The 24,200-nt window shown below is 36.6% G+C and overlaps 4 protein-coding genes across 8 annotated transcripts in view; 1 reads left to right on the top strand and 3 right to left on the bottom strand.

The window, feature by feature from the left end:
* The window catches only part of LOC113677758 (uncharacterized), a 30,357-nt gene extending 16,503 nt beyond the window's left edge, over window positions 1–13,854 (bottom strand). Inside the window, exons 1-2 of one of the 2 annotated variants that reach the window (XM_027194593.2) lie at window positions 13,598–13,854; window positions 12,871–12,944 (exon numbers count right to left, since the gene is read on the bottom strand). In XM_027194593.2, the coding sequence (XP_027050394.2) occupies window positions 12,871–12,944; window positions 13,598–13,681 (158 nt within the window). In that variant the 5' untranslated portion in view covers window positions 13,682–13,854. Of the gene's footprint in view, window positions 1–12,870; window positions 12,945–13,043; window positions 13,070–13,597 lie in introns of those variants that run through there. The other variant, XM_089196347.1, reaches the window with a different exon arrangement.
* On the bottom strand, window positions 509–4,290 carry LOC149049945 (uncharacterized). The gene is made up of 2 exons (XM_089197415.1): window positions 3,133–4,290; window positions 509–2,394 (listed from the first exon to the last, which is right to left on the bottom strand). The coding sequence occupies exons 1-2, from the start codon at window positions 4,145–4,147 to the stop codon at window positions 509–511; spliced, it is 2,901 nt and encodes a 966-aa protein (XP_089053541.1). The 5' UTR covers window positions 4,148–4,290.
* LOC149049944 (uncharacterized) lies at window positions 5,884–10,745 on the top strand. The gene is made up of 9 exons (XM_089196348.1): window positions 5,884–6,204; window positions 6,771–6,926; window positions 7,465–7,569; window positions 7,844–7,911; window positions 8,130–8,258; window positions 8,612–8,743; window positions 8,951–9,016; window positions 9,184–9,364; window positions 9,867–10,745. The coding sequence occupies exons 1-9, from the start codon at window positions 6,141–6,143 to the stop codon at window positions 10,004–10,006; spliced, it is 1,041 nt and encodes a 346-aa protein (XP_089052474.1). The 5' UTR covers window positions 5,884–6,140; the 3' UTR covers window positions 10,007–10,745.
* Window positions 13,855–16,527: 2,673 nt separating the features above from the next.
* On the bottom strand, window positions 16,528–23,261 carry LOC113677816 (uncharacterized). Of its 4 annotated transcripts, none has more exons than XM_027194657.2 (6): window positions 22,943–23,261; window positions 20,897–21,050; window positions 20,541–20,591; window positions 18,319–18,478; window positions 17,617–17,769; window positions 16,528–17,240 (listed from the first exon to the last, which is right to left on the bottom strand). In XM_027194657.2, exons 2-6 carry the CDS (start codon window positions 20,989–20,991, stop codon window positions 16,611–16,613), a joined length of 1,089 nt encoding a protein of 362 aa, XP_027050458.2. In that variant the 5' UTR covers window positions 20,992–21,050; window positions 22,943–23,261; the 3' UTR covers window positions 16,528–16,610. The 4 variants fall into 4 exon arrangements, with proteins under 4 accessions (XP_027050458.2, XP_089052470.1, XP_089052471.1 ...); XM_089196344.1 differs by having other exon boundaries at window positions 17,617–17,733; window positions 22,943–23,222; XM_089196345.1 differs by lacking the exons at window positions 20,541–20,591; window positions 22,943–23,261 and having other exon boundaries at window positions 20,897–21,031.
* Between the last annotated feature and the right edge of the window lie 939 nt (window positions 23,262–24,200).

The raw sequence follows: 24,200 nt of genomic DNA, 5'->3' as shown, positions 1-24,200 counted from the left end.
TCGACAACTAGACGCCATCTTGGATTAAGGTGAGCCTGAACGTTGTATACCATCCATCTTAGTGTCCACTTGTAGCAATTTAAAGATCTTTTCCTTAACTTAATTTTGGAGGGTCTATCTAGAACGCTGACAGCGTAAAAAAAGGTCTTGTTTGTCTTTGAAAGTGGCGACCAACTTTTTTTGAATTGGCTACCACTTTGAAGAATTTAGGAGCCAAGTGGCTTTCAGAAAAAAAAAATAGATTTCACACCCTGTAATGTTGTATTCCTTCAATATGACTCCAGTTAAAAGATCCTCATCCGAAAAATAAAGGCAAAAATAAGAAGGGTTAAAAACACATGTGCACTGAGGTTTGACCTTAGTGTTGACAAAACCTTGGCAGAGCCGAGGTCTAGTGCACGGGAAATATAACATTTACAGTATTAACAGATTAAATTTGGACAGATATTTCAGATTACATTTGATGATTGAGTATGAAAGACATTTAACAGCTAGTTTAAAATAATTACTAATCATGTTCATAGGGAGTGTCTAGAAAGGTGATGAAACCTTTTCCATTCTCGCCTTGAACATGAAGACACCTGTTGATAACATCAGCACATTTCACAAGCAAGAGACTTTCAATTTCTTGAACCTGGAGAAAATGTTGGCCAATTAAGTTTCGATGAACAATTTCCTTCAGGACAACATCCTGTGGTAGAGGAAGGTCTTGGCAAACATTTAATCCAGTCAAGCCATACTCGGTGATCAATGCATAGGCAACATTCTGGAAGAGGATGTAGCAAACCACTCTGCCATAGCATTTCCTCCCATGTGCACAAAACTGAACAAGGTAACTGCATGAATTTCCTTTTCTAGGATACATCATGCTGTGGAAGGTGACATGATCTTTTGTCATCCTATAGGAAACCAAGTATTCTTGGTCAGGACCACTTCCAAATGCTGCAGAAAGGACATTTTGAAACTGTGTCAGCTTCTTGAAGTGCACAGGTTCATGCAGCAGGATTCCCCCTTCTGTATACCGAACACTGGGCCTTTCACCAAGCAGATGTTTTGCAAACCTAGCAGCACTGGGTGTTGATTTGCATTTCTGCAAAACATGCACCTTGTAGGTCTGGCTTACCCCTAGTTTTTCCACCATCTGCTTTGGGAGTCCCCTTGTTCCAGAATACAGATTTTTAAGGTGAGCAATGAATGCTTCAAATACAAAAGCAGAAGTAAGTGCCAAGGAACCATGGTCAAGAACTTGGGAAGGGAAGTGGAGTAAAGCATGGGAGTTGTAAGTACACTCCTCAATACCATAAAGACTTGGTAAAAGTCTCACAAAGTTATCAAGCAAAACTTGTGCCTTCTCTACACAAGTTTTAGAAATAGGAGTTGAGTGCAGGAAACGAAGGGCAGTGGAAAGAAGTGCAAAGTGATAAAAGTGGTCTACACCAAATTCATCAGAAAGAACAGCATATCGAAGACATGGCAGTCCAGCAAAGAGGGCAAACAAACGAAATTCGGATGCTTTCCAGTGTTTTAACTCAGCAATGCTACGTGGCTTTCTAGTAAAGTCATGGGGCACTTTGATAGAGAGAAACATATTGCCTAGCTCATGACTAATTTCTAGTAAACTGTATGCATCTGTAGCATACTGAGGATCGAACCACCGTTTGAATAGCTGTCTTTTAAGGATGCCTTCACAAACACAATGCATCCAGTCAATAGGTACATTGTCTGGAATGTCAACTAATTGAGAAAACACATTTTCTCCTTTTATGCCAAATATAGTGGTGCCTCTTGCCTCTGCAATTCTTGCAAACATCCTGGTTTCTTGTGCTGTTCTGACAGCCACAGTACCAGAGGGCCTGTATTCATACAGCCTTGCACGTGTTTGCCGGTCATACCTCCCTGGATGTTTGCATACACTGCAGCCAAATTTACCATTATATTGCTTGATGTTAAAAAGCAAGGCTTTGGCAGGCAGGTCAGGCACAACAGATTGGATTCTGCACACTGATGGCACAAGTTCACCTGTTTCGTTGTTAAAATTGCTGCCATTTGCCAAATTGGATAATTCACCAGTAAAATTTTTCAAAAATAGTGGCACATTTGGTTTAGACTTCCCATACCACAGCCCAGTGAGTAGGATGTTTTCAAATTTGTATCTTTCTTGAGGAGGTAACTCCACAAGAAAACAAATAAGTGGCCAGATACTAAACTTCTTGGACTTAATCAATGGTGCCCCATCACTGCTAACTACAACTGAAAGTACTTTCCTTCCTCTGGCGCGAGGGTCATGCTGGATGAAATTTTGGTACACCCTACCATCCTGTATGTCTCTTATGCAGTCTTCAGCTGGCAATTGTGCCATAACCATTCGATAGTCTTCAATCAATTGCCAGTGTTCTGAAAATATATCAGGAGGGAACAGTTTTAACTCCTACCCTTTCCTTTGTAAGAGAATATATAATAAAAAAAAACCCAATTATTTTAACCACCAGGTATGATGATTGCTCACTCTTAGTAACTATATCTTCCGCCAATAATGCATTTTTTGGTGGATAAATTATTAACTCAAATATGAAATTAACCTTACAGCAAAAATACTTTTTCTGGGGTGCCAATTATGCCTAGGACCAATGTTACAGCAAAGATGACCAATAATTCACATGTAGAATTTTCTTTTTTTCACTTCTCTTAATTAGATTGGTTAGTTAATTGCATAAGGGATCCCTTAATAGAAGTCACATAGAAAGGATTTCTGGCTTATAGGCCAAAAGGTGCCACAGGGTACATCTTTGCTCAATAATGTAATAATCATTCTTTTCTGCCTAAAGCATGTATATTTTTGAACAATTTTTATGCTTTTCAGGTTATCAGCTCCTCTACCCTTTAACCCCTAATTTAAGAGTGATGTTGACTTGGCAAAGAATTTACATAACTTTGTGAATATTTGATGATTGTAAGGTTTCACGTGCATTTACTGGAGAATCAACTTTAAAGATAAAATGAGGCTCCAGATCAAACTAGTCAAAAACAAAGGTTAGGTGACATTCTATTTATTTTTTTTTTGGTTTTTAACTCAGTAGAGTATGTCTAACCATAGACTTTCTATTAAATGTACATTTTACATTTTCTTCTTACCTTGAAGTAGTCTTTGAAGCTGTGGTTTTAGAGGTATTTCATAAAACCTGAGTACTTCAACTTTCATTCCCTCACCTCCACAATCACTATTTTTGCACAAATCTTTTTCCACTTTTTTGTGACATGTAGGGCAGAGTTCCATTAGCTTATAAGGAAGTAAGCACTCGTCATGTCTTTTGTTAAACTTGTAGGATGATGGTGCGACACTGTTGTTACCTGGCAAAGTAAGTTCTAATAGTTTCAACATGTCCTCCTTTGCAGCTTCAGACATGCGATGCTTCTTGAAAAGGGCTAACAACAATGCATCAAAATTGGCACTTGTTAATGTAGATCCATCATATAATGGAAGTTCACCTGACTCTCCAGAATTCATATCACCTTCACTCTCAGTGTCTTCATCTTCGGCTCCTTCCTCTTCAGAGCTGGGGTGCTCAATGCTTGAGGTGGATTCAGGAGCACTCTCTGGGTCTTCAGACAAGTTATCAGACCAGTCACTTTCAGACCCCCCACAACCTATTAAAGTTTCATGGAGTTCGCAATCCTCCTGATGGGGTGCATCTGGATTGCCAGGGCCATCACTGTCACAAAGTGGCTCGTCAATTGCAGAATGTTTCTTCTTTTGAGGTGATTTGATAAGAACACGAGTGTCTTCTTCTGAAGAGTCAACATCGCTTGAGTCATATGACTCATGTGCACTTGATTCCTCTCCTGAATCGTTATTCACTTGCCAAATTCTCCTTTTCCTGTTCTTTCTTCGAGTCCTCAGTATGTTTTCATTAGATAAATCATCAAAATCTGAGGATTTGTCCCGTTCAATATCTTCTCTGGTAACGCTCTGTTCGCTGCCACTGTCTTCAATATCTTCTCTGGTAACGCTCTGTTCGCTGCCACTGTCTTCAATATCTTCTCTGGTAACGCTCTGTTCGCTGCCACTGTCTTCAATATCTTCTCTGGTAACGATCTGTTCGCTGCCACTGTCTTCCTCGTGGGCGCTCGAACTTTCATCAAACAACATTTTTCGCCGTTGCTAAAGAAAAATCTTCGTTTTGGCAGCTTTTGGTCGTGTAGGTAATTTCCTTTTAAATATTTGACAAATTGATCGTAAGCAAGATCTGGTTCAGCAAAAGATATCGCAGAATGTGCAGACCGACCGTTCGGCAGAAATGAAAACATTTATTTTTAAAAATATAATATAAACCGTTGTTGCGACATATCTTTTTCGGGCAAAGTTCGACAGAAATTTTACTTAGGTCGAGTGTTATCTGCCTCGTTGTGAAATTTAACTGTGCCTTAAAAGCCCTGAAGAAGAAAACCGATTTCTAGAATTAGGTTTTACAAGCCATATTCTTTACAAAGAAACTGACAACTGAACATCGCAAATTTTCAGACCGGCCGGGTGGCCGAAATTAAAAACTGTATTTTAAAAAAAGTTGTAGTAACTCAGAAAATATTTTTCGCGAGAGTTGCGTGACATTTTGTACTTTTACGAGGGCTTTCCACAGTTTCCCGCCAGGACCACTGCGCATACGCAGAATTGCAAATTCGACCGTTGCCATCAACCGTACTTGAGCAATTTCGCTTCGAGCAAAGTTCGACATAAATTTTACTTTGGTTGAGTGTTATCTGCCTCGTTGCGAAATTTAACTGTAACTACACCCCAGAAGAAGAATAACGATTTCGAGAATTAGGACTTTACCATTCTTTACAAAATAACAAATGTTATTGCCGCTTGAATATAGAAAATGACACAGTCGGTAAGTAACAAGAGTTTATATCAGGCTAGAGAAGGTAAAGATAGAGGGGCCGCAGCCAGGATAAAACATCTTGTAAAATTTAAAAAACGATCTCTGGCTAAAACTTTTAAAAATACGAGCTTTCGGCTGTTTGCGCTACAGCCTTCAACGGGTAAAATGATAAAAAGGTAAGAAATACTAGGTGTGAAGTAAAGTAGGAAATTAAAAATGCTAATAACTAAGAATGTTTGTTAAAAATACTAGGTGTGAAGTATAAAGTAGGAAATTAAAAATGCCAATAACTAAGAATGTTTGTTAAAAAGAATGTTGTATTGTCCGGGCAAAGGAGGAACTTGTTGGCACATTTTTCAAGATGGTCGAGGCGTCTGAATCACGCAAGTTGTTCGCCTCTCTTCCATACATTAAAGGCGTAACAGAACCTCTGACTCGTGTCCTCAAAAAACACGACATCACAGTGGTGAACAAACCACTTATCACCCTCCAACAACAGTTCCCGGCCCCAAAATTTCGACCATTATTGGAATCTCAAACAAATGTTGTTTATAAAATTCCTTGTGGTGACTGTTCATGGTGTTATATTGGTGAGACTGGCAGGGCCTTCAACACAAGAAAGAAAGAACACCTCAGAAATGTGAAAACCGCGGCAAAAGGCTCAAGAATTTCCAATCAAGTCTGGGCCAATACTCAAAGGCAGTTTTAGAACAAGAAAAACACTAGAAGCGTGGCATTCCAAGTTAACTCCCAATGCGGACAACAATTCCTGTCCTTTGCCCGGACAATACAACATTCTTTTTAACAAACATTCTTAGTTATTGGCATTTTTAATTTCCTACTTTATACTTCACACCTAGTATTTTTAACAAACATTCTTAGTTATTAGCATTTTTAATTTCCTACTTTACTTCACACCTAGTATTTCTTACCTTTTTATCATTTTACCCGTTGAAGGCTGTAGCGCAAACAGCCGAAAGCTCGTATTTTTAAAAGTTTTAGCCAGAGATCGTTTTTTAAATTTTACTAGAGAAGGTAAGTTGCGTTTTGCTTTTATTATGAAAGAACGTTACGATTACACAATTAACGTTGCGATACCCTTGTTGAATTGTATCACGTGAAGTGGCTTCGCAGTTCAGGTGAATAGTTTACATCTGTTAAGCATATAAAATGCACGCATGATTGTCCACGACACTTTATTTGAGAACTCGCTTTCAACCTCAAGGAACACATTGGTCTTGGTAGTTCGAGTGTCTTGTTAAAATGTCTAAAAAGCCAACTAGTGCACGACTGCAACTAAAGCAAATGAAGGAAAATCATCCCGAAGGTAAGTGGTACTGACTCTTGTGCATTATGGAATACCGCATTATGTTGATGTGATCAACTTTACACATCTGGAAGGCGATGCGATAGACTTAATCTCGCACTTTTTTCGATTCTTTCAACATGAACGGAAAAAATGACCATGAGTTGTTGTAATTACAAGGCCATGTTTTTTTTAATGTAGGACAAATCATGAAATCGTTCTAGAGTTCTATTTTGTCTACAAGCGTTTTTGTTTAGAATCGAGTAGAAACTGACACGAGATGTAACGCTATTGTCATCCAAACGACGTAATGGCGCGCTAACCTCGCTAAACTTGTAGCAGTTTTCTCAAGGCAGTTTTAAAAGGGAGATTGTTCTGTATTTAAATGTTGTAGGCAGAAACATCGTAGCTTCCAGTCGTCTCGCACGAAATGGTTTGCAATAAACAAATATCTGTGTTGGGCTTTCGTTACTAATAACCTTGCCGCTAAAAGTAACTAAAAGGGTACAATAACACTAACGGGAAATCGATTATGTGATCCGTGTATTCCCTGAAATTTATTTATTAGCAATTTTGTTTTATTTCAGATTTTGAGGACAAAGATCACTGTGTCTTATTCTTTATGGAAGACCTTAAGTATAGTTTAGTTGAGCGGAAAACAATAGATCGGGAAGCTAAAGTAATGAGCACAGTGTCAGTGAAAATCAGTGGTAAGAAGTATTCTGCAACGCTTATGTTTATCGGTAAGTTGTAGGTATTGTTTATGTTCCCTTTGGCCAGGAGCAAATAGATGCGATCCAATATTTTGTTGTTGTTTTTCTTTTTTGTAATTAATTTTCTCCATAAATGTTTATTTGGGAGAGAGCAGTGACACCGTAAGCAATGGTAACATATAGTTTGGGTAACTCCCAGCCAAGCCTCCTCTTTCCCTCAATCACCCAGGAAAAACACCCTGATATTGGACTTTTTCTAACACGTTTCAAATTATATGGACCTGAACTCATTGGCAATTGTAAGGGTTGTTTGTTTTATGGCAGAAGTCCCATTAACTAAGATAATAACCAATTTGAGAAAACATGGAGAAAGACTTGCATTGCTGAACAGGTCAGTGATATCAGAAAGGTTTTATAAACAAAGAAACATACAAAACATTGAGCAAATGGTGATTGCTATTTTCAGCAAACCTGAGAAATACCCCAGGTAACTACTTTCCCCTTCTTTCAGTGAAGATTCAAATAGGGACATGACACATTTTATTGGCTGTTATTCTCTCCTTTTAAGGAAATAAGGAGGAATGCCAAAAGAGGATGGAGGCCCTGGAAGGTGCATTATCCCCAGAGCAAGCAAGAGTGTCCCAGTCACCAAAACGAAAAAAGGATGCAATAGGTTAGAAGATTTTTTCCTAGAATTGAGTTAATTTTCTGTTCTATACCTTAGTGGAATATACTGATCACAGTAGTCACCTGGGGTCTAAAGGTTATTGTTCTAAAGGTTATTGTTCTAAACGTTTTACTGATAACGTTCTGTTGAAAAAGCGAAATTATCAAACTTAAAATGGTTTGCCATTTTTTAAACCAAATGAAATGGAACCACAACACACAATGAATCTGTTGTTGAGGTAACTTGCTATAGAATTTTAATTTTTTTTTTTTACTCTTAGATTGGGACATCAGCAACGAAATGAAGAAGTTGGAAAAATTGGGTTCATCTGTTTTTGAAAATCAGGAGGTAAGTGCTTTCCTCTATTACATGCTCACATTAATCACACTTTCTTTGAAGCAAGAAACTAACTGTAACATTTTAGAACAATCATTGCCATTTTAACACATTTTCTATATCAAGTACCAAATATGATGCCTGATAATAGATAATAGGCCATATTTTCATTGGTGCTTTAAATTGTGTAATAAATTATAACCTGTTAAATTGCAATATTCTACTTATAGGTTTCCAGTGATGATGATGGTGATGATGAAAGCCAAACTGGGTCTGATTATCATCACCATGTCCCCAGTGGTAGGAATTTTCCCAAAGCCAACAAAATTGCCAAAAGAGGGGAAAGTTCTTCTGATGATGTAAGTATTGTGACTTTAAATATTCAATGTTGGAGAATTAAAGTGCATTTGACCTCCCCATCTAAGAAAGAACCAGCAACTTAAATGGCTTAAGGTAAAATTTGGCTCTGTTATCCTGTTAATTCCACATAAACACATTTGACACCTGTATTAATTCCATGCAACATTTTTTGTGTTTTGTTTGGTTCTGTTTTGCAAATGTGTGTTTTTTTCTGGTTTTCATTTAGTGCTGAATTATGATTCCTTACTTTCCTTTCTCACAAATTTTTGGTTCTTTTTAAGGTTAATGACAATTTATTTAGTTGAAGGATTGCTTTACAAATGTAAACATTTTTTTCTATTTATATTCACAGGACAACTGGAGAGATATGATCACCAGAAAAATTGATTGTATCTTGAATAAAGTAGACTTCATTGAGTCCCATCTAAATGTCACAAGCACAGAATGGGATAGAAGGGTGGCAACTCCTCCTGATAGTAAAAAGGTAATTTTTCATTTATCAACTTTTTGTGGAAATTTTGAATAGTTGTTTCAATGGTGTAAAAGGTGAACAAAGTTTGTTTGAAGTTGGGCAGTGAAAATTGCCAATTTTCATAAATGGTAACCTTTGCATAAGAACTTTGCTCTTAAAGATAATAAATAAGTAAATTCTTGTTAAAGATAGTCAATACCTCCTTTTCTGTACATACAGATGAGGCATGATGGTGATCAAGGAGAACAATTGAGAAGCTCCTCCCCTCTACCTTTACCTTCCTTAGTAAGTACAATTCACTAGTCAGGCTACTGCAAGCTGGAATTTAAGTCACAATTATTAAGAGCAACAATTTTATTGCAGACAATAGATGATGATACTTTTTTTAAACACAGATGGTTATTTTTTCCAATCTAGATACTTGTCTCTAAATATGTTATATTTCATTTTAGATGTACAATGAAACCAACCTCCTATTACTCCCCTCTGGTGGGGATTTAAAAAAATATGCTCTCAAGGTTTTTGCCAATCTCTTCTCACTTGAGGAGATGGCAAATGGCATTGTAGAGCCTGCCAGAGGGAAGGCTACTGGCAAGGTGGAGTTAGACCCTTACAGAGTTGATCTACTAAAAAGTAAGCCAATGTAATTTGTTTTCTTGTGTACTAGTTAGTTTTTTCAAAGAAAAGCATACCAAGAAACAAAACAAAAACAGAGATTTCAACAATTTTATATGTTAGAAAATTCTTGTTTCACGATTGAATCAGGGTTATTCATTTCTCTTGCACACAAAGTAATATTGCCAAGGCTTTCATTAAAAAGAAGCTGGCTCTAGAAGGAAACAAATTAACACCTGTTATCCTTTAAGTTTTGAGTAGCCAGTCACATTTATTTGGACAGTACCTAGGGCCATGAATTAACAACTGGTTTCTGCATTAGCATGCAGTCACTGAGAATTATGAAGTACTTGGAAAGTTTGGAAAGCACTGAAGATGTGTTAGAGTTTCTGTTAATCAAGCCATGAGCAGGAAGGCAATAAATATGGACTGGTAGAAAATAAGACGATTTCTGTTTTCTCTATTATATGTGTGTGATATATATATATATATATATAATTTTTTTTTTCCCTTCCCATAGGAGCTATACAACATAAATTTGGCGATGCCCAAATGAACAAGAAGTGGCCTCAAATAAGGCTCTCCTTGAATCAAAAATGCTTGGATTCCAAGAGAAAATTTCTCATTGTGGAGGGAGATGTTAACAAGTCCACAGACTGAATGAACTTTTTTATACAAGAAAGAAATATATGCAAATTAATGGTCAAATGCTAATTAAGATGAGTGATAGTGAGCTTTAATTATTTGAACACCTTTGCTTTAGTACAAAAAGTTTTTTTCTTTTTTTTTTTTTACTTAAATTACTCTAAAAGAAGAAAAGCCATTGCAAACTGAGACATGTCCCCACCCTTAAGGTTAGCACTCGAGCTTTTGAGACATAGACAATATTTTTTAGTGTTTGTTACTGCTTTTGCCAGTGCTGGTTTTAGGGAGTGGGTGTGCTTTTGTAAAAATGGAAACCGAGCTTTAATTCATAGTATTGCAGTGCATTTTGTATTTCTAAATACAAAAATTCTTCTAATTAAAAAAATAACCAAAACAAGTATCACAAATCATTGTTTTTGATCATTAAGGGAAAATAGCTGTCAAATTTTCTGAGTTATTAATACAGTAATTCAATTTGATAGAAAAAGTTTTATCCTTGTCTTGCTGCTACTTTTGCTTGAATATATTAGCAAATTTTTGAAGTGGGAAATGTATAATTATAGTGTTGTTTGAAGTGTTTTTCCTTGAGATATAATGGCTTGTTTGTGCAAGGATTAATGATACTTTAAATCAAATTGTCATTTAAATCAAACAAGTTCAACAGTTAATGTTTCTTATCAAGGTCTTTGTTAGAAATTAATTTCACATTGTTGAGAATTTGCAATAAATTTTGCATAGATGTTAGATAAAGAAATTCTTTCTTGGTTGTGATCTCCATTCCTCACTCATCTAGTTATTACATATTGCATAAACCATTATATTTTACCCGCAAATTGGTCTGAAAACAAATTTATGATATCTACTAGTTTAAACAGATTCTGCAAACATTCTTAAAAGTTCTTTAAGAATCTTACAAGATCTTGAAGTTCTTTTGAAGATCATTTAAGATATTGTTGAGAATCTTAGCAAGTTCTTGTGAAAACTTGTAAAGGTATTTAATTAAGATTCTTTCCACAGGAATCTTACCAGATCTTGTAAGATTCTTGTAAGTTTCTCACTAAGATACTTATCAAGATTCTTAGTTAAGAATCTAACAGGATCTTGTAAGATCTTGTCACAAGATTCTTACAAGAATCTTGTAAGATCTTACAAGATCTTGTATGATCTTGTCACAAGATTCTTACAAGATCTTGTAAGATTCTTGTACGATCTTGTCACAAGATTCTTACAAGAATCTTGTAAGATCTTACAAGATCTTGTCACAAGATCTTGAAAGATCTTGTAAGATTCTTACAAGATCTTGTAAGATTCTTACAAGATCTTGTAAGATTCTTGTACGATCTTGTCACAAGATTCTTACAAGAATCTTGTAAGATCTTACAAGATCTTGTCACAAGATCTTGAAAGATCTTGTAAGATTCTTACAAGATCTTGTAAGATTCTTACAAGATCTTGTAAGATTCTTACAAGATCTTGTAAGATCTTACAAGATTCTTGTAAGAATCTTGTGACAAGATCTTACAAGATCTTGTAAGTTCTTACAAGATTCTTATTTAAGAATCTTAATAAGAATCTTAGTAAGAAACTTACAAGAATCTTAGTAAGATCTTAATAAGATTTCCACCTGGGTATATTCACAGTCATTTTTATGATTGAAAGTTAATTTCCTTCTACTTTTCCTTACAGTAAAATAAAAAGCCAGTACCAATATTTGCATTACACATTATCAATCGAAACCAAGTTTAACTTTTACTTCTAAATTAGCACCAGCATCCTTTCAAATATTCAATGCCTGCTCCCTTGGTCTAAGCCAAGGATGTACAAAACATGGTATCCCAATTGGTAGTGCACAAGACCCCACTTTAAGGGTCCAAAATTAAGCCCTGGCTTGGAAAAATTTGTTGGATAATTAAGCGAGATACTTCTCTCCTTCCCCCCTCTTCCACCCCCTGTTCTTCTCTCATCCAAGGAGTATAAATATTAAGTACTAACAAGTTGAACAAAGTATTTCTATAAAAATTACATCAATCAACATAGATTGGGGATAAAGATCACTTCTTGCTTGCCAGCTGGCTGGCTGAATTAATAGTAACAGTTTAACATGTGACCTGTATGACCCTAAGTGCACTTTCATAGAAACACAAAAAAATCCCAGTATGAGGAAGGTTTAAGATGACTTGGGCAAGTGTGGCAATATAGAAGGCCTTGTGATGTGCAAAAAGAAAGGAAGAAAGAGAAACAACAGCGATAAAATGACTTGTGCTAAAATCTACTTAGTTTGGTAGAGCTGGACACGAAAATAGACATGCTTGGACCTTGGTTATCATGTATAGACCTCACTCTACTAACACCGTGTGTTGTGCTGTCAACATTTTCACATCTGGCCCTTACTCAGTCAATAAGTAGAAAGTAACTCAAGTGATCTTATATACAGTTGAAGCTCAATTATTTGAACTTGCTCTTATGGTCCAATTTTTTCACAAATAGTAATTAGTAACATTCAAAATTTATGCTTTTCCTAGATGCAGCTTCAGAGAATGATGAAATAAGCAGCATGCACATGCTGTAGCAGCTTGAAACAAACTGATTTACATCAGCAATCCAGGTAGTAAATTATCTATGTCAATACTTGAGCAGATTTTGACTATGGTGCACAATGATTTGAGAATGTCCTTTAATTCTTGCATGATATTGATTAAATGACAAGCAATCAATTTTATTTTTGACTCATTAATATTCGTATTATGATTTTTAGGACTCTTAATTATCTGTAATACAGTATTCCCCACAAGTCTGAATAATCGAGGTTCAACTGAACTGCCTCACACTTTTTCAACTACACTGGATATCCACAATTAAATTAATTATTATATACTTACTTCAGAGACTCCTGATGTCCAGATCCTTCAATTGTCTTGGCTCCCCATCTTTGTTCTTGTTCAGAAACATCATTCTACCAAAATAAATCATGCTGCCATAAGAAACTTACTTCTGGGTGGCAAGCATGCCATGACTTAATGAAAGGTCTTCATTAAACGCTGTCATCTAATACCTGTATTGCATCTAGAACTTAATTCTACCATCTGTTACAAAAGACCAAATAGGAAATGGTATAAATAAAAATATCCTGACAAATTGGATATCTTCCCTGAAGCCATCACTACTTGGCTGGAGTAATGTTTATTTATTTGGGATTTTCTGTTAAACCAATTAATGAAGCAATCGCTGTTGTATCTAAAGGGGACATATGTGCAATCATAAACGAGATTAAACAACATTAAAAGATTGGATCTGCTGAAATATTTCTTCTTTTAATCTCGTATGACGTACATAAATATCCCTGGAAACTGAACATGTCAGAAAGTGAGCATGTGAGTGTTTTGTGGAGATTAGTAATTCTAAAATTAAGCTCTTATGGAGCTGAAAGAGTAAATCGACTCGTTAGGCTGAAGATACTAATAGATCACTTTATATGAATCAAATTGAAACTGGAAGCTTAAGTTGAAAGGTACCTTGCCATAGTCAACTGAAAGTCGTGTATAAAAGTGATTAAATATTGAAATAATTCAAACACGAAGAGGAAGTCACTCTCGGTTCGGCACCCACCACAAAGTCAGGATCTGTTTCCCAGTCATCATCATCTCCAGCACTACCTACATTCATCTTGGTGTCAACCCCTGCTCTCCACATTATTCTGGCCGATAAATCTAGGGACTTATCTATGTGAAAGAATGCTGAACGTAACGAGCTTGATATGGACAGGAAACTTCCTTGCTCACTCCCCTTCAAGTCACGTGATGTTTTGTGACACCGCTGATCGCTTAGACAGAAAACTGCCTTGCTAACAACCCTTCAAGTCACGTGATATTTTGTGAAACCGCTGATCGCCAGCGGCAGTCTAGTGTTCGATTTTGTCGACAGGCGTGTCCAATTTTAGCCAACCATGCATGTTTGATTTTGGAAGTTATTTAAGTGTTCGATTTCAGACTAGAGTCCGATTTCAGAAACTAGTAGGATATCCAATTATTCTAGTGTCTGATTTTAGACATTTGTGTCCGAGTTTGGTTTATTGTTTATTGGACACCAGTGACCGAGTTTAGCCACGAGTGTCCGATTTCAGACACTAGTGTCTGATTTTAGACAAAAGTGTCCAATTTTAAACACTAGTGCTCGATTTTGGGCATCAGTGTTTGAAATCTCATTTTGGGCAAGAGTGTCCGACTTCAGATACTAGTGTGCGATTTTAGATGCTGTTTTCCAATTTCAGACAATAAAATCTGATTTTAGATTTTAGTACCCGCTTTCGGAGAATAGTGGGCACCAGTTTCCGCATTTGGACACTAGCGTTTAAGTAGAACACAAGTGTCCGACGTTTGACACTATATATTAGTGTCCGATCATGGACTCTACTGCCCGATTTTAGACAGTGGTGTCCGGTTTTTAACACTGGTGTCTGATTTTTGACACTCGTGTCCGATTTTTGACAGTAGGACCCGATTTCGGCTCTAAACTGGTCCGAATTTAGACACCAGTGTTTGACTAAATGAATCTGCAAACATACCGGAATCAAAGTTAACGAGAACGAGAGTGTCGCATTTTATTCGTCACGAACAGAAAATTGGCTAGTTGGGAAGTGAATAGCTATTACTAATCACCTCCTAGCAGCGTTGAAACAAAATTGCGCGTCAAAAGATTGTTTTCCATTCTTCGGTCAGTGAAACCACCACTATCCACCACCACTTCGTTGGATAGTTCTCAACTGTTGCGGAGTAAAATTCATGTTACTGGTATTTTGTTACGCAGTTTTGAAAGTTGAGGTTGAGACCACGTTTACATTAAAATTTCGAGACCAGGGCTTTGATCTGTACAATTGAACAGGTGATCATGATTAGCTGTTTGACTATCAACTCTTTCGATCCGTTTCTTCTACATCTCCCTAAATGGAAGCTAAGGTAAGGTAGAACTTCCAAGAATAGATAAAGTAAGGAACGTGGATGGGAAAGAAATTCCTTCCGTCAACCATTTTACGAATTATAAACTGAATTGGGCATTTGAAAGTAACGTAATGAAGTATCACTAGAAGAGGCTGGGTAGAGCTTCACTACAGAGACAGACACACTCTGTCTCGTCCGCGTTTCGTCTCAATCTCTTCTCTCTTAACGTTTCCGTTCTTTATCCATGCAGAGAAATATTCACAATGCGATGAGAAGAGTACTCGTTCTTCTTTGAATGAAAATCAGAGTCTGTCAAAAGCCACCACGCCACAAACATAATTTGCCCCTGCGACTTTACGCGAAGTCATCATTCCTGACCACCTGTCCAACTACCCACATTGAGTACATTATTACGGACTAAGACTCTACAGAATTGTAATAGGCGAAGCACGCAAAATACGGCAAGTTGGCTAATGGTGTCAAGGGGGTAACTTTCTAAAGAAACTGTGGTGCTGCGTCGGTGGGATAGTATAACAGGGTAATTTGGCATTATCAACTAGTTGATAACGTAAATTGAACGCCGCAAGAATTGCACAGCCAACGCTTCGAGTATTAGCCCTTCGTCAGTGCGAAAACTAATTCGTCAGAGCGAAAACTAATGGTGTCAGTGAGTTACTGCCTATCCAGAATAAATAGCAAGCCAATCAAGAATTAATTCACAGTAGAGAACTACAGGACCATGCATGCCCCCAGACCCCCCTGGCGGCTCACGCCTTCAGCGCTCGAAACTTGACTCGTCTTGTTCTGAAGTGCGGCCCTGATTTCTCGCCCCTCAGGCTGCTAACTTGTTTTCACTTGGGTTCCTCATCAGCCCCTTGTGATAGCATCATTTATTCTGCTTGGCGCCTATCAAAAACTAAGTTTGGATTTAGTTTTGCAGCACTCAATCGAAAAGCGCTCTATGGCCCAATTTGATTTATATGCGGATATGTGGGTCGAGTTGAACCATCGTTTGCAGTTGTCAAGGAAACGGCTCTGTTGCTTTAGCAGATGATGTTAGCTGGACTCTTCCACCCCTAATCCTGATAAATTGGCATAACCACAAGTTTAGATATTTTTATCCTAGTAAAAGAAGTGATCCTTGCAGGTGAACTGCAATTTAACCCTTTAACTCCTAAGGGTGATTGGCATCCAATTTCTCCTTAAAAGAATCACCCCTGAATCAAACTGATTCAGGGGTGATTCAGGGGTGATCCAACTGAAGGAGTTCTTGATTGATAACTAAATTCTCCATAAGCACTTTAGCAAATACACAGGGAACAGTATGGAGAATATGCATTCTAATATTTGGGTGTAAAGGGTTTAGAGATTACAGAAAAGAAGAGGCTTGACAAATTCAGGTTTCGTGGGTTTCGATCCTGTGCCTCTCAGATACTAGTTCGGTTCTTGGCCAAATGAACTAGTGAACCACAACTTATGAGGGAGCCAAATTTTATTAAGTTCTTTGTTCCTTCTTCATAAAGGAATCTGATCAAAATCAAATGAAATAAATCACATTTTGACTTGCAGATAATAATTAACTAAAAAAATGATACTTGCAGGTCAGCTATGATTCAATTTATTTTCCAACAACAACAACAACAACAACAATCAGTGATAGGAGAAATAGTCAAAACACTGATAGACTATTTGGAGAGTTTGTCCTTCTCTACCGTATAGCTCTTTACAAAAGGTCTTAAATAAACTAAACTTGGCTGTCCATATCTTCTTCCCTTACTGCTATCTCTATTTGATTTGGCATCACTGCTACATTGTGTATCATCAGGATTACCTTGTGAATTGCTTATACAATTGCCACTACAATGCAATTTGGAATTACTGTCTGTACAGACATCTGATGAGTTGAGAACCGTATTGTCACTACATGCTGGGCTTCCATCAGCGAGTGATATATTAACATTAGCATCTTGCAAACTTACAAAGGAAGCACTTGTCCCAGGTAAAATTCTGTTGGCCTCATCATTGCTTGAGATATTACCACTGGAATCTCCAGCACCTTGCAAAATTGTTGATTTGCTTTCACCTGTGGGCAAATTTCCATTTTTGCCATCATCATTATATTCTCCCATTTCAAACTCCATATCCTGGATACCTGGAAATTGTTTTTTGTCAGAATCCGCTCCCTCAGCAGTGTATATGGCAGTAGGAGTTTCTCTTTGCTCTTCACTTAAGAGAAGCCAAGGTACATCAAGAGGCAGAATTTTAGTTGTGATATAATCAACCAAACCATCATATATTGTTGGAACATCAGTGTTCTTAAAAGGAGAAAGAGATATCAAAGAATCCTTGCACAAAATTATTACAGGATGAACTACAAATCAAATAAATTATCAAGTAAAAAATTTGGCTTCATCATGCAGAGATATAAATGACGAAATTACCTGTGGACATTGAGTCAGACTTAACCTTTCTTTTGCCAAGGACAAAAGATAGCATACATTGGGTGTAAATTAAACTGCACAATTAGCAAAGTATAAATCAAAATGAAAGTTAGAAAACCAATCCAGAATTTTGAAGTAGACCTTTTCTTTTAATTGCACCTGACACTTGCAAACTCTTTGAGGACAAATCATGGAAAATCAAATGAAGGGGGCCATGCTAAGCTCACGATTGACTTCCTAGCTAACCAACCTTAAAAGCAAAAGCTGCCAACTTGCGCACCCCAAGCACATGTGGAACTCTTGAGTTACTCATACCAAATATGGCACCAGCAGGAACCTTCCTTGTCGTACACAGGAGGAGAATATGCTGAAGAAGAGCAGGTGGCTCAATATGGTGATCAACCTTGAAATTAAGGAGAACCTAGTCCATAAAAGTATCCAGTTTCCACTTCTTACGGGAAGGCTAAACTAACCTCATAAACATTTACACAGAAACAACAATCAATTACACAGAAACAACAATCAATTACACAGAAAAGATTTCAGTTTCAACTAGCCTTTTTTGGTTATTTGCAAAGAAAAGGTAATTGGGGACAATCAAGAAATATTGATCTACCAGTGGCAAGCAGATAAATTACGTATTTGTTGAAGCTGAAGGTTGGGCAATATATTTGATCAGTCATGCGGTGACAGGTTACACTATTTGGAAATAATTGAAGGGATAATGTGCAGTCAGTAGTAAATAAACCTATCATGCACTTATACACATACAATCTTCATATTCTGACAGCCAACATATTAACTTCAAAATAAAATTTTCTCAATTTAGGCCACCAGCATTGGAGAGCAAGACAATATAAATGCCATTAAGAAAAGCCTGTTCCAAAAACTTCCTCATTCATAGTCACACAATGGTAATGAAAAATTGTAATAGAAATGTTTTTTGTCTTACCAACACTAATCTGACAGTTCCTCTTTCCAAAGCTTTTATAACATTGGAGAGGCCCAAGAGAAGGCCTGATCTCAGATGCTTTACTTTATCTTTCTCATTTTGTTCTGAGGCTCTCCTTGATTTAGTGCACAGTTGTTCAAACTGAAGTGGTTCAAGTACCCTGTAAAGGGAAAATGCTGTTTTTTACAGAGGAAGGTTTCTTGAAATGTCTCTTCATTATGGGTTGACTTGACTTGACCCTTCTTGGTATTTAATTTTGCAAGTACTTAGTTTTGGCATGACAGTATTTAGTGAGGGTTTCATTTTGACAATTTCAATAGGCAAATATGAAAGAAGGGCATTTTCTTTAGTTCTAAACTTCATTTTATTCTTAAAAATGTCTTAACTTTGGACAACTGCATGAAAGATCAAGAGAATTTGTTTGAGTCTGGCAATTCAAACAAAAATGATACAGCTGTAACTAGATACTCTACTCATATAAGAAATCTTTGCAAATTGACTTCATTTCTCAAAAGAGAATACAAAACAGAACTTACAAGTACAACCAGTTAACAATTTGTGTATTTGTCTATATATCCTGTATATGTTGTTGTTGTTACATGTTGATCTTTTTTTCTGTGATTTGAATATTCCATAGGGGATTAAATTTTGTAAGGATTTCTATTTGCTGGTCTTTAATTTCAGGATTATTTTGCAATCACAAAAGACACAAAATTGAAGAAATTTGAAATATTGCTTGTGTTAGTGTTACAGTATGATCTAACCAACAGAAAAACACTACAATCCCACAAACTCAACTACTTTATTTAACAGGGAGTAATGTTCTTTACAAGGAGCAACTCCTCAAAGCAGTACAATACTTATCATTAATACACTTAATTAAGCCCCACCACAGTCTATATCCTAGTTCACCATTGACACAATCTCACTGCTGTCTCCAAAGTTCCTTGAAGTGAGCAATCTTCTGCTGCAGTAACTCTCTCTCAGTATAGCTTTCGAAACAGTCATCGCTCCAACAACAACTGCTCTTACTACTACATAAGAGAGTCTTTACATATATTCACAAAGTTCTGGAACACTCCAGAAGCTTACATAAGAACTATTTTGGTAGTTTTACATAATAAATGTGTGACCCGATGAAATGTTCTGGAAAGTTCTATGGTATGCAAGTCGGCATGACTCAGCAGTCTGGAGATTTCTAAAAGCAACAACAATTACCCATAACATTAGGTACATGACATCATGTCTTCTAATATTTCAAAATAATTATGTGGAAGACTTCTTAACAAGATAAAGATGTATTTTCTCTCATGAATATAACTAAATGGGGAATGGTTGAAGAAGAAATTCATTATCATGATCTAGTGGATTTAAATGTGTTTGGCTTTAACCCCTTAAAGTGCTACTATGATTGAAGTTTCACATTTTCCTTTATTTTGTTTTTTTTTCACTCCTGGAGACTAGAAGTAAGAAACACTTACCATGCCAAGTTTTAATCCAATATTTGCACGGGAAGTTCAATTATTTAAACCATGCTTTTTTTATGTTGGTCGCCTGTCATTACTCAATTCAAGAATAGCTGTGTACAGTAAAAAGAGTTGGCACTAATTCAAGCTTTTCCATAGTGATATCACACGTGCATCTCAACAAACCAACATTTCCTATGCCATTTATAAGAAGCAAAAATTGGCCATCTATTTCAAAGCTTATTTTGCGTTCATCAACCTTAAAACTAGGGTTTTGTATAAGTCTAAACATTTTTACCAAATCGATGTTCAAAGATGACAAAAAGAAAAGCAAAATTTTTTGTCATAGTAGCACCTTAACTATTCGAAGTAATTAAAATGTAATTTCTTCCCATGACATCCTTATTTTATCCAGCAAACAGAAAATAAGACTACTCAGGTAAAGGTTGTTATCTTGATCTAATACTTAATTCTCATGACTATTTAACATAGAAATGTGCATCAGCTTGAGGGAAGACCTCACAATCAGATCTTGAGAGTTGAAGGGTCAAAATACAATGCCTTAATATCGATTTTTACTTTTCTACTTGAAATGCAACACAAAAAGGCAAAAAACCTCGCACTACTTAACTGGCAACACTAAAAAATAATATCAATGTAAGCGTCGAGTTCAATACAGACATTATTCAGTAACTTTCTAGACTAAGTGCAAACATCGAACACATTTCACATTATACGAGTCGGTATGATACTCACCTAATAATTTCATTTATAATGGCTGTGCTGCCTCCTCTTTTCAATGCAGGCCTTTGAAATAATGATGATGCAGTAATGTTGATTTTAAAAATAGCAGTTTAATGATAATGACAATACCAGAGATCGAGGAGCAATCGTATATGAAGCGGATTTTCGTATAAAACGAATATATAAAGTTCAAACAAAAACTATAACTTGAAATCTGTATTTTTCCGTTTCCAGAGACAATCCAATTATGTTTAGCTTCATTCACTTCGTGCTGAAATCCATTTAAAATCAACTAGCAATATTTCATCCTCTTAAATTGCTTCGAGAAATTGTTACGTTTTAGTTGCCCCATTAAAGAAAACTCTTACCATTCGAGATGATAGGGTGAAGCTAAAGCATGCCTCGTGGCGCTTTGCGGAAAACGTCTCTTACGAATTCCATGTTTCTTCACGGTAGCCGCCATTTCGGAGTTTCCTGAGAAGCAGCCCTCCCCGTCCTCCACAGCAAACACGTGTTTGGAATCTGGGAACGAGTCAATAGCTAAGCTGTGGCCCTTAGCGACTGTTAGCTGTAATTCTAGCTGTAATTCTAACTGTAATTATATGTACGCGACGTAAATTGACCTATCCCCTCTTTTCCTTTTGGCTTTTCCACGTTTAAAACGAGATAATGAATTATAAGATTAAAATTAAACTGAGACGCCCCCAAATTCCGAGTGAAGCGCTTAAAATTTTCTCCATGGTGCAGGTGTTTCAAGGAAGCAACGGAGTTGTACCACTTTATGGAGAACCCACAAGTAATCTTAACCCCGTAAAAAATCATGACTTGATCAAAATCCCTTTCTTTGCCAACCGCTTAAATCTAGGAGAAACAATTTTAAACCTTAACATTTCACGTAGAAACCAGATACGTCATTTGACGAACTGGTAGAGGTCTTTCCATATCACTGTCAACAGAACGTAAAGCCGGCAGCTTCTTTTTGACACTTACTGTATTTTTCATTTCCCGTCGTGTTCCATCTACACTTGTGTGGAATAAATGTGTTTATTTTAAACAGGCTGTAAACATATCGAGTTAAAGCTTATTTATAAACTAAAAGCCATATTTTTGAGGGAGCATTCCTAACGGGCTTTGCGATCTACTTTTTCCGGAGGGGGCATGAAAATCCTCGTGATATGGGCAAGAAAGTTATGTCGACGAACATGAGCAATTTGGCTGCCTTCCTTCTAGTAATACTTTGTTCCTTCTTTGAAACAGTAAATGAGCTAAGAAGGCCATAAAGACCAAGGATACGGGAGTTTCTTTCTTTACCGACGGCAGGTTAAATTCTATGTAATTACACTTGTCAGTAAGCTGTAAATCCTGTTAGTACGAAATAGAATTAGTTTTGCGAAGAGAGGATTAAGAGATTAAACCAGTACATTATAAGACATATATTTAATTAGTAGTCGTATATTAGTCACTGCTCAATACTCTTTTATTTCAGGAATACTTCAATTCAATGCTGAATTAACTTATTTAAAAATACAAAAATTACAGCATCAAAACTCGTTTAGGCAACCCTTTTAGTGAGAACTTTCGCTTAGCTGTATAGTGAGGGTTTTCTAAAACTTTCAAGGGTTATTAACGATACTCAGGGCTGTCCATCAATTCATTTTAAGCCGTAACAACTGCCCCACAATCAACCAAGATTTTAATTAAAGTTTGGAAATAGGCACTCGTTTTGTGTTTACAAATTGCCTAAAATAATGGCCAAAGTTTACAATAACCAGAAAACAATAAAACGCATTAAGGTCTCATTAGTAAGTAAATTTCTGCAACCACTTAAGTTTACTAACGACCGTGTAAAATTTCAAAGTTTAATTGAGTGCATGCGTTTTTAAGAAACTAAGCAAATTGATGATTATCGACAAAAACTTCCATTGAAGAGTATTCTTTGGCCACGGGTGATGTTTAGAGAGCGTTTTAGTATTGCAAAAGTGTTAACAAGTTACTGTAAGCCGGAAAATCTGCGTGCTTAAGGCTTTCCTTTAATTGATGCAAATATAACAACATTACGGCATCTTTTTTTGATGATCACAATTAAACCACTAGACATTTTTGGTTTAGAAATGGAGGGAAAGGGGCCTTATGGTACCCGTTGAAAATGAGAACAGCTCAGAACTGGCTAGGAGAACTACCAGAAAATTAGCGACGTGGTCGTCACAGATTGGACGGGTCACGGTCAAGAGGCGATTGCAGTCTTACTGCACAATCTGTGAATAACCGTATAGTCCAAGAGGTTCAGTTACAAAACAGATCTTTGTGCTTAAAGCAAATTATTGGCGAGCTAGAACAAGACTTCAAGACAAGACCATCACTTGAGTTACAACAAAATCGTTTCAGCAGAAGTTTACCAAACATTTGTGACTTACGTTTGACTGAAGTAGCACTTCAGAATGCTACAGCATACAAGCAAAACAGTCAACCATTGACACTTTCGAATTCATTTCCAGCAATAGAAAGAATCTTGAAGGAGAAAATAAATTATTCGCGATGGAAATGGAGGCATTATACAGAGCCAAAGATATATAACCAAATGTGGCGATCGTTAGGCAAAGATGTCCATGAACGCGATAGGAATAGCAAGCGAGAGAAAGCACTCTGTAGCGGTCTTGCCACGCACAGCAACGAACACAGGAAACGACAACAGTCAGAAAACAAACCGAATCTGTCCACACAGATATCAAGGCCAGAAGGAAAATCAAACAAAAGCTCTTGGCATAGGTCGAAACGTCACGTACTACCAAGAATTCTGTTAACTGACTGAAATGGAAAGGAAAGTCTGAAAACAAACAAATGTTATTGCAATAACTACTGAATTGACATAGGCACTGTTGGGGTTATTTTTTTTCCGAATAATCTTTACAAAATTACTTAATGACAACGCTTTTCCAGGAAGTTTGGCTAATATGGAGGGTATAAAACTACTAGGGAAAACAAGGTATGCTGTGTGAGTCGCGTGGCGGGGAAAAATGCAATTTCACATAACTTTCATAGCTTGAGCTTGTGTTGAATGAAGTCAGCTGATAATTAATTAATGGTGATGTGATAACAGACCATCGCATATATGATAATTAGTTATTGTTAATGAATCTGTCTCTCCCACTTCAGCAGCAAAACAAGTCATATAAAAGCAACCAAGTTGTAAAATAGCTATGATGTCAGAAAATTAAGTTATAATTCGTTGGAATATTTTGCAGTGTAAAGTTTGAGTCGAAGCTTTTCATCAAAAATCTTCATGCTGTGTGATGTAAATTACCACCGGTCAACAAATTGTGCAGATGCGAAGAAAGAGAGTTTATTTTTAGTCATTCCGATCGTATATTTTGCGTTGCAGGAGATACGGACTTGCTGAAATGTGCGCCATTAAGAGATGATAAACATACGCAATTTGAGTCGTCTGAGGCTAACAGAATATTCTGGTACCTTAAACCTCAATGACTTGTTTTGATTCCGATGAATAAGTTATAATAAGTTTCCTTTATATATTCGATGTTTCGAAAACCTTTCAATCTTAAAACAGGGTTGAGTAGACTAACTAGGAGTCATACAACTAATGTCACTTTTATTTGACAATAATCTTTTTCAACAAGTAAGTTATTATGATCCTGCGATCCATCTCAGACTGAA

Source organism: Pocillopora damicornis, chromosome 2 (genome assembly GCF_964200805.1).
Source record: "Pocillopora damicornis chromosome 2, jaPocDami1.2, whole genome shotgun sequence".
Lineage (NCBI taxonomy): Eukaryota > Metazoa > Cnidaria > Anthozoa > Scleractinia > Pocilloporidae > Pocillopora > Pocillopora damicornis.
Note: the sequence above shows the minus strand (reverse complement) of the source record. Positions and strands in the feature narration are given on the sequence as shown.